Source organism: Orbicella faveolata, unplaced genomic scaffold, assembly GCF_042242905.1.
Source record: "Orbicella faveolata isolate gen_17 unplaced genomic scaffold, um_ofav_v1 contig_24, whole genome shotgun sequence".
In the NCBI taxonomy this organism is placed as follows: Eukaryota; Metazoa; Cnidaria; class Anthozoa; order Scleractinia; family Merulinidae; genus Orbicella; species Orbicella faveolata.
Window position 1 is genome coordinate 13373959 of NW_028301552.1, and position 10246 is coordinate 13384204.

The following is a 10246-nucleotide window of genomic DNA, read 5'->3' on the forward strand; positions in this document are numbered from 1 at the left end:
AAGCAAGAATTTTGAAGCGTAACTTTTGAAGCGTAGGTAAATGAATAAAAACCACAAGTGGTACCACTGTACTCCCCTGGGGAATAATCCACAGGTCAAAGTTTCCATGGTCGATTCTGTGTCTCCTAGTAAAGTACAGTGTACTGTTCCCTGTTTTGTCTTCGCGTCTTCATGTTGCCTGGTTGTCAGGTAGCTACTGAATTATTTCAAAGGAAGACCTCCAACACCGTATGCTTCTAACATTTTGAGTAAAATTATGTGATTTACGGTGTCAAGATGCTTTTGAGAAGTCCAAACAGTTGGTATAGTGTGATCGTCCGGGTAAGGGTAGTTCTGAAAAGAACTGTTGTTGGCGGCTGACGTTTCGACAACCTGAGCGGAAGTCATCTTCAGAGTCAAGTGAATAGTGTTTGTCAGTCGAGGATGTTATAAGTCTGGTCCGTTGAATGTTATTGGTCAGTTTAGCCATGATGGTATTGGCTGAAAGACTCGTTTAAGGTTGTCATCAGTCATTGGTGGGTTTCGATCCGTCTATTGTTAGTCAAATTGGTCGGTTTTTTGGTCCATGTATTGTTAAGTCGTCTGTTAGAAGTCCGTTTGTCGGTTTCGTTTCCGTCGTGGATAAGTCGTTTGTAAGGCGCCGGTAGTTGTTGACATCTGTTAAGAGGCGTTTGTTTTAGGTTAGTGTACCAGCATTCCAGAGTCAATCGTTGAAAATAGTTTGTACTGTAGGTTAAGCACTGAGCGGAGTCCCAGTCAATGTTGTGGTTTGTCAGCTGATGATGTACAGCAATATGATTGTTGGCATCACCATTTCTCCTGGCTCGTTTGTGTTCAGTCAGTCTCGTGTTAAGGTTTCTGCCAGTCTCACCAATGTAGGAAGCCTGGCAGTCGGAGCATTTGATCTTGTAAACTGCTCCCTGTCTGTTGTTAGGTTCGTCCCTGTCTTTCACGTTGGTCAGTAAGTGTCGTAACGTAGTTGCAGGTTCGTGGGCAACACGGATGTTGTAGGGCTGAAGAATCCGTGAGATGGTCTTACATGGACCAAAAAACCGACCAATTTGACTAACAATAGACGGATTGAAACCCACCAATGACTGATGACAACTTTACACGAGTCTTTCAGCCAATACCATCATGGCTAAACTGACCAATAACGTTCAACGGACCAGACTTATAACATCATCGACTGACAAACACTATTCACCTGACTCTGAAGATGACTTCCGCTCAGGTTGTCGAAACGTCAGTCACCAACAACAGTTCTTTTCAGAACTACCCTTACCCGGACGATCACACTATACGAACTACTGATATTCCTGGGTTCAAACCATTTACTATGTTAAGTCCAAACATATACCACAGATATATAGATTGCTATCAATGGCCTTCCTAAGAGCGTCAGTAAGTTCAGTTATGGCCTGAACCGTCTAATGACCATTACGAAAACCAAACTGGTATTAAAATAGAATATCTAGCTTTTCTATATAATTACTGAGTTGCTTAAAAATCAATTTTTCAAAGACTTTAGAAAGTACTGATAAAGTTTCAATTGATCGATAAATCGCTGGATCGGTTGCGTCGTCCCCCTTGTTAATGGGAGTTTATACTTTTGATATTTTGATGATATCTGGCACGATTCCTTGTTGCAACGATTGATTATAGATTGCTGTAATAACTTGTTGACAGTTTAATATAAGTTTAAGTTAATCTTTTGTTACAATGCCTTTTGTTGATCGCACAAATTCTAGAACTGCATGTTTACTAAAACAGTCCCCATATTAAGGCCAATAGCTGTAGCTATTCAATGTACAATTCTTTAGCCATTACTTCTTCTAATGCGAAATCAATTAAGCTTGAACGTTAAACCATGTGTTAGGGACAATAAAACATGGTGAAAAAAGTGAAAAATATGAAATGAGGACAAGGTTATATGGAAGCAGTTGTTTGGTCTGTGCATCACCTTAGTAACCTCTCCCTCTTGGCATCTACATCCCAATAACGATACCACAATGAGAAGATCAACATAAAGATATTTTACTCTTAGACTAGTACATTACATCCTCAACTGAAACTAAACTACTATTGCCTGGTGGATTCACAGCTACTTTAAAAATGTCATGACGAAACTCATGATCAATAACAAGACAGATGCATGAAATTAAAACTGTCGTTAATTTGTTACATATGTATCATATTTGCTAAAGTATTGTAGTATCAAGCAGGAATACCAAGACCTATGTTGTAATTCTTACACCTTCCTTGTATTATAGCACTAACTTGTTCAACTGTGTTAAACTCTACAAGCTAAACAATGACTCAGCAGGGCCTCCTTGACTATTAAAATATTAAGCTAGAGGTCGTAAATCCGTAGGAACTATCACTTCCAATTATTACAAGACACTCGGCACTTTACTCTGGGAATTCCTCTGTTGTCTGAAACATACCATTAATTAAGAGGCTACTGGTTTGTCAGCTTTTCTGTAGTGTGATTGGTTGCTTTGCTTGCTTAATTTACTAGTGGAACATTATCACCAGCACATCTTGATACCCTTGAGAAGGAAAATTACTCTTGATACTCAGATTAGAAATACACAAATCACATTTCTGACATATAACCTTTTATGCTGTAAAAGAAATGAGTGTCATTGCAGAGTACTTTGATGTGTAGTTTGGTGAGCAGTGATAATGTGCAGTTCCAGAAATATCCATACTCCCCCCACAGAAGGGATTGGAATTTCCTGGGAGGTGGGGTGGTTGGGGGGTTCTGTAAGACCAAAACATTTAAAGAAGTGTATGAAGCTTAATTGAAATTTCCAGAGGGGTGGGGGGTCTTGGACAACATCCCTTCCGTGGGGAAGGTATGGGTGTTTTCTGGAACCACACAATGCATCAAAAGTGGTTTTTAAAGATTCCCCAAGTTGTATCTAACATATCAAACCTCAGTACTATAGTCAGTAATTAAATTGTCCATGCAATCCAATGGAGTGATTAGCTGGATAAAAGAAGAAATCAATCAGAAAGTATGTGATGCCTAGACTACTCGAGGCGACTGAGATTCATTTGCAAACGCCATAAATGTTTCAATTAATAATTTACATCTGTAGGTTCTGATTGTACTGTTATTTTATTTCCCTTTGTCTCTTAAAATTCCACTGCCAGTGAGTACAGCGAACATCCGTTCCTCACTGGCTCTGTCCTGCTCCTCACTGGCTCTGTTCGGCCGGTTCCAGTACTGTTCGGGTCCCAGATGTCTGCTCTTGTAAATCCCACTGCCAATAAAACCTCCCAACAAACATACAACAATACCAGTGGCCCAAACCCAAATTCGCCAGGAAAAACCGATCACGCCAATGAATCCACCCACACCAATTCCCCACTGGGTACCTGGGTTTAAAAGTGACAACCGTGTGTAGATGTATTCAAGGACGCCAATGATTATGTATGCGACTCCTTTAAGGAAGTCTAGTAGGCTCTGCAACATTTTGTCTATGCTCCGTGGGTTCTGTAACATAAAGTGGAAAATGTGAAACACAGGAGGCAGAGCAATTCCCAAGTTACCATCGCTAGGGTTTCACTAGGGTACTGGTTATGGTCAGGAAATTTCTTCGACCACCTCAGATGTGTGTCATGTGTTTCTTAGGTTCCCTTTCGAAAGTAATGCCAACTTTAGATCTGTTTTATACCTATTTTATTTGCTATTTTTTCCCTTAACTTTTTTGTATTTTGTATTTTACCATTTCTCTGGAATATTTTAAAGCAATTTTTATCTTATTTTAAACCTATCATTTTGAAACAAAAAATAGCAAAAAAAGAGAAACAACAACAACAACAGAGTTCTATTTTAAATCTCTTTTATCCCTGTCCAAAGAGATCAAAAAGTAGGAAAAAATCAGGGTTCAAATTCATGTATAATAATAGCTATAAAATAGGGTTGTGAGTGGCACATTTGATGAAAAAATAGGATTAAAATAGTATTTAAGTGAAAATAGCATAAACATAGCAACTAAATTGGATGAAAATAGGTAAACAATTTCAGAAAAATAGTCATAAAATAGCTATAAAATAGAGCACATGAAAGCTTTTTTTATTTTTTTTTCTATTTTTGTTTAAATAAACATAAGTTTCACAATTTACAACTACTGCCACTTACACTACTTACGATTTAACACGGCTACTTACGCTAGCTACAATACACTGACAGTTACTAACACTACTTACCATACAATACAGCTACAAAAGATGGAACACGCGATGATACAATACTATACAAGGGTGTCTTAATATATTAATTAAATTATGTACTCCGTTTAAAAAAACTAATTTTGAACAACAGGGAGCGGTTCTTTCCATTTTTTGTTATGAAATTCTCGATTCGGAGACGAGCGCAGGAACCGTGACGCCACCGGGCCTCCCTCAGTAATGAAATGGATGTATTTTTATTGAGACTTCGGCACTGGAAGTCCAATACTTACCATTTGTTCAAGTCGTGAAGGTTATCAGTCAAGTCGTTCAAGTGGTATGAATCGTGCGATTCGTAAAATAAGGCTTACAATTGATACAATTGGTTTAAGTGATGAATGTGGTACTTTTTGGTCAAATAAAAAAAAAATACTTCTATGAACTTTAAAAGATTTACGGAAAATGTCCGTCAGCTGCGTGGCACTTGGGTAAAGACTTGGCTTTTACCTGCCAAACGTCTGGCTTAGTCTACGGCATCTCCTATCGCCGTTGCCATCTAAATCGGCGAAACTGGGAGTACACTGAAACAACGTTTCGGCGAGCACCTTCGGAGCATCGAGAAAAACCTGCCTGGTTTTCCCGTCGCTGAGCATTTTAACGCAGCTGGACATTCTATTGACGATGTCCTTGTGCGTGGAATTTTGCTCTGCGGCGTGACCTCCTAACGGAAGCCGTTGGAGATGCGCCTGATTTTCAAACTCGGCACCAGTCATCCGCTCGGCCTAAAATCCGCCTTCCGTTTCATTTAGGCCCCGCGCGCGCACTGCACGTTTTTATTTTTAATTTCTGATCCATGGCGTATACAAACGTTGCACTGATTTCAACGACCACGGTTTTCTACTGATGAAGGGCCAAGCCCGAAACGTCTGGAAACATTACCCGAAATATGGCACTTTTATTCGTGATTATTCATTCTTACTGACTACTTTGTTCTTTGCGTGTCATTGCTACGATTATCAGTTGAGTAAGGCGCGACGGAAGTTTGGTAACCAGGTTTTAACGTTTTTATCGTGTTGTTGTCACGGTAAACTGGTTCCGTATCCAGTGACAGCTTGTCGGTCTTTGACGTCATTAGCAGCAAAGCGTGCAAAATTGTAGGCGACGATATTGTTACCATTGGAAACGAGGAAGGTTATCCGTGGCAACACTGTAATTTTAAGGCCAAACCTTCCTCACAGAAACTCCGTCGCGCCTTACTCAACTGATAATCGTAGTTTGAACACTTGGAATATTTTAGCCCAAGTTTAAGGAAGGGGCCTTGCCAACTCGTACACGCGACTCGTACAACTCGTTCAACTGGTGAATTGAACTGCATGTCATTAAGGAAGGAGTTTTGTTAACTTGTTTGATTCTTTACAAGTCGGACTCGGAGAATCGTTTGAATTCGGTAGATGAGACACGAATTTGGGATAAGGCGGTAGCCTTCTGACTAGTGAATTCAAACGATTCCCTGAGTCCCAGACCAAAATAATGCGGAAATTATACGGATGGAGTTTTTTTTGTCCTCGAAATGAAGACTTTCCAGAACAAATAGTAAACAAAACCTTCGTCTTACAACGAGGTGATTAAGATTGTCGATGAATCAGCTATGTATTAAATTGTTCGCAGTCCTCGATTTTCTCGTATTTTTATTCGATCATTGAACTACCGGATAGACCGAATAAACAGCCAAATAATGAACAGCCAAACGAGCACAAAACAAACGAAAGCCCGGCCGAACAAAAAGACGGCTGCATGAGAGTGCAGAAAACATCTCTGCTATGAAACGCAGTCAAAACATATAAAATGACGTTCCTGCCATTTCCTCTCAGGTAGTTTCGAGAAAGTCGCTTCGGCTGTCCACGCATCGCGCGAGTAGCATCCTCGGAAGAACTGGGTACCATGTCTAAAAATAACTTAAGAGGGATTACCTTAGAGGATCTATATGGGGGATTCACTCTCTTACCTTGATAATCTCTTGCTTTCAAGCAGTAGTTTTCATTTAGCAAAATACAGAGAAACACGGACTTCACAACCTTCAGTATAGGTAAATAAATTCTGAATAAATTTCGGAAGCAGCGTTTCTGTAACTAACCTTTATTCTATCGCAAAACTTCGGAAAGTTATCGTTAAACACTGTGTTGAATCACTTCGCCAAGCACATGAAGTTTGGATTGCTTACACACTTTTCGTACAGCTTTTTACTTTGGTGATGACCGATTCCACCTACGAATCCCTGCATTTCCCCAACAAAACACTTTTGAGTTAATTAATATACCTTTTGCCTTTCACCGATAACCTTTTCCATTCCTTTCTAAAACTTTCTTAGCGTGAAATGTTTTCGTCGCTTTGCTCTGTGGATTTCATGTCCGGCGCGGAGTCTGCGCGTTCATTCTTTCAGTCGCTGTGATTGGTTTGTCGCGTCATCTCATGAATTTGATGAGAATAAGCAACTTGATCACGAAAGTACAATAAATTTTCCCCTCATTGACAGGCTTTTTCCATAGTTATTTCATAAAAGCGATAGACCACTCTTTATATGGGTTTACCGGCGCAGTAAACCACTTGAGATGTTGGGAGAACACCCAAAAAGCCTGTGAATCACTCGCCGAACGACTGGCGATTTACAAGTTTTTCTCGTGTTCTCCCAACATCCCGCGTGGTTTATTGCGCCAGTAAACTCATAGAAAGAGTGGTCTATTGCTTAAATAAAACATAGAAAAAGCGTGTTTTATTGTTTTGCGCGTGTAAACTCCATATTATAAAACAAATGAAGAAGCCTGAGCCGTGTATTACACTGTGTTAAAACACTTCGGACATTTAAGAACACTCGAGAAACGTAGAAAACACTCGCCTGCGGCTCGTGTTTTTAACATTTCCCTCGTGTTCTCACACGCCCGTCGTGTTTTATGACAGTGTAATACACGGCTTAGGCTTCTTTATTTGTTAAATAAAGTTTCCATGAAAAGCGCGCTCTGCTTGGCTGAAACAACTTGCTTTATCAGAGAACAGATGCACAATAAGCTTAATTTGAATTTTTTGCTTCGCAATTTTGACAAATTTGACCCGAATTAACGTTCCCTGTGACTCAGACAAACGTTATGGAAACGACCTCTTTGTCTCCGGTAGACATAGCTGCCTGGTGGCCATTGTTAACAACAGAACAAAAGAAGTGCTTTGCTGGATTCCGACAAAACACCGTAGCGAAATAAACAAACTCTCAACTTAGCGAATGCGTCGATGAAAGACATTATATTTAGTTACAAAAGCTGAAATTATACTTAAGAAGTGAAACAACACAAAACACCACTTGAGCTGTCTCTCTTAATGATGAAAAGCTTTATATTTGTAAAAATGCTCAAACAACACTTACATTGAGGGTAATAACGCTTGCTCGCTAAAAAGCGATCCCTGGTCATCTCAGCGAAGTGAAACTCAACAATTACAACACTCACCCGACGAGTAACCAGTTAAAAGCTTGCTCTAATATTCTCTCCTGTACTCGGAGTAGACCCAGTGGGAGCAGTTTAGTCTTTCCAAATTTGACGCTAATTCGGGAAATCACGCTGCAAGTCGAGAGCTTAAATAACTGTAGCTCCTTTCAAATACAGCTCAGCATTTCGCATTTTCATCCGCAAGCTTTGAGCTCCTTGTTTCGTAATTTCCATTGGAAAAGTGCACGTCTTCATAGGCTGCAATACTTCCGGATTCCGTTTAGATCCTTATTTTCAAATCAATCTAAAAAGCGAACTTTGAACCGATCGTCCTTCTCTCGAAGACCACTCGAAACCGAAAGTTTAACTTGGACGTTGTCAGCTTTTGTCTCGTTAGCCAATCAAATTATTTGAACAATGCTAACAAGCGCAGTGGGATTAATTTCCATGCTTGATCGCCCTCAGAGCAAATACGCTTCACCCAACATATTTTTAATGCTTTATCAAACAATGTAAAATCGTTCATGTTAAGCCCTCAATCACTTTAAGTTTTGGAATTGCAATTTTCTTTACTACATTGATTCTTCCGTATATGGAATTATCTCTTGACGACCACATGTTTAGTATTCTTTTTAGGGGGTCTAGTCGATCGAAAACAGTTCGTCAGTTGTTCGTCATACGAAAAATGAACTTCCAGGGCGTAGATGGGTTCCTCACTTAATCTTAGATTCAAAGAGTATCTTTTCGATTTCTTAATGCTCCTAGTCACAGCAACTCTGAATGTGATTGATTTATTCGTAATCCAGAACAATTTTCGAACTGAGCAAGTAAATTAAAAAGGTTATTTAGTGACTGAACGTCTCTAAGAAAAACAGTGTTATCATCAGCGTACTGCGTAAGTTTTATTGTGTTTGTGTCATCTATTTCGATGCCTTTTATATTATTTGTGCTTCTAATGGCATTAGCCAGGATTTCTATCCCAATAGTAAACAGGATACCAGACAGACGACAGCCTCGCCTGACTCCCCTTCCCAAATTAAACTGCTTAGTGCCAAAGCCATTGTTTAGAATGCAACTTGAAACGTCGCTATATATTACGTTCAATCCACTGCCACAGTCGAGGACCAAAGTTGAAAGTTTCCAGGCATTTCTGAAGATAATTCCACTCAATGGAATCAAATACTTTTTCAAAATCGAGAAAAACGGCTAATCCGGGAATGTTTTGCGTGTTGGTGAAAGACATGATATCTGCAATAGTTCTGATACTTTCGCCAATATATCTTCCTTTGACAGAGCCTGTTTGGCTTGAATGAATAATTTTAGGTACGACACTTTTCATTCTGACTGCAACGTTTCTTGTGGCGATTTTATAATCATTATTTAAAAGGAAAATCGGCCTCCAGTTTTTTAAATATTCTAAGTCTTAATTTTTGGGGGGAATGAAGGAAATAATTCCGTGCCGTTGGGGACATGGATAAATGACCGCGCTCATATGCGTAATTAAAACTATCTAACATAATATGTCCAATCACCTCCTAAAAGAACCTGTAAAATTCTATTGTGAACCCGTCAGAACCAGGTGTTTTGTTGTTTCGAAACTTGCTAAGCGCATCTGCATATTCCTTTATTTTTAACAAGCCTTCGCATCGCTCTGCTTCTTCATTGTTCAAGGTTTTAAGGTCTGGTGAGACAAAGAAGTGTTTGGAGTTATTTGTTTCATGCAAGTGAGATATTGTTCGATTTACATATATTCTTAAAAAAAGCTCTCTTCCTCCACCAGCACCAGTACCAGAAGCTGAATAATTATTTTTGTTGAATGAAAATCATTTGGGTTGAAGTTGAACAAATGTTGTTGAATGAAATTATTTTTGGTTGAAGTTGAACGAATATTTTTGTTGAATGAAAAGAATTTTGGTTGAAGTTGAAAGAAAATGCGTATTGTTGAATATAAATATAAAATGTTGAATGTAAATATATGTTGTTGAACATAAATATAAGCTGTTGAATATGCAGGTGCAAGTTGTTGAATTTTGCAACATTTGGCTAACCATACTGACTACCTCTAGCCCATTTTCCCGCCTACACTTCTTTCTTGTGTGCTTTACAACAGAACAGAGCAACGCCGAGGCTTCTTTATTTGTTAAGCCGGATACACCTGGATATGGCAGCGTTACAGAATTAGCTACAACTTCAAAGTTTCCCTCCAGGGAATGTTAAAGAAACATGATGTTAGTAGCCTTTTAGCGTCGGCAAAAATTGTTCCAGCATCTCAGCACAAAAGCGAAAGTACAAAGGAAGAACTCTCTGTCTACCAGGCGCATATACAACCTAGTTATAGAGTAGGACGGGGGTTTATATATAAAGGAAATAAAAAAAATAAAGAGGTTACCTTTGTCTCCTGTTGTCGCGCCAAGCGAAGTCTCCTCACCAGCAAACACCAACAAAAAAGAACCAAAGCAAAGTAGTCGAGGTGAATAAGCTGTTCGAACGAAGATTGTCTATATGCAAACTTGAACTTACAATGTCGGTGACGCGATATGATATTTGCTCCGTTGTCTAGGGAAGTCGAAAGCAGGGCATGCGCTTCAAAG

At 39.3% G+C, this 10246-nt stretch overlaps 1 protein-coding gene across 1 annotated transcript; it reads right to left on the bottom strand.

Annotated features, from left to right (window-relative positions):
• Positions 1-2020: 2020 nt before the first annotated feature.
• LOC149110473 (uncharacterized) lies at positions 2021-10246 on the bottom strand. Its single transcript, XM_089292118.1, has 2 exons — positions 10045-10246; positions 2021-3505 (listed from the first exon to the last, which is right to left on the bottom strand). The coding sequence occupies exon 2, from the start codon at positions 3482-3484 to the stop codon at positions 3128-3130; it is 357 nt and encodes a 118-aa protein (XP_089148244.1). The 5' UTR covers positions 3485-3505; positions 10045-10246; the 3' UTR covers positions 2021-3127.

What these genes read in the sequence shown, in the direction of transcription:
- LOC149110473 (XM_089292118.1), bottom strand. Translation starts at nt 3,484, where the DNA reads ATGTTGCAGAGCCTACTAGACTTCCTTAAAGGAGTCGCATACATAATC.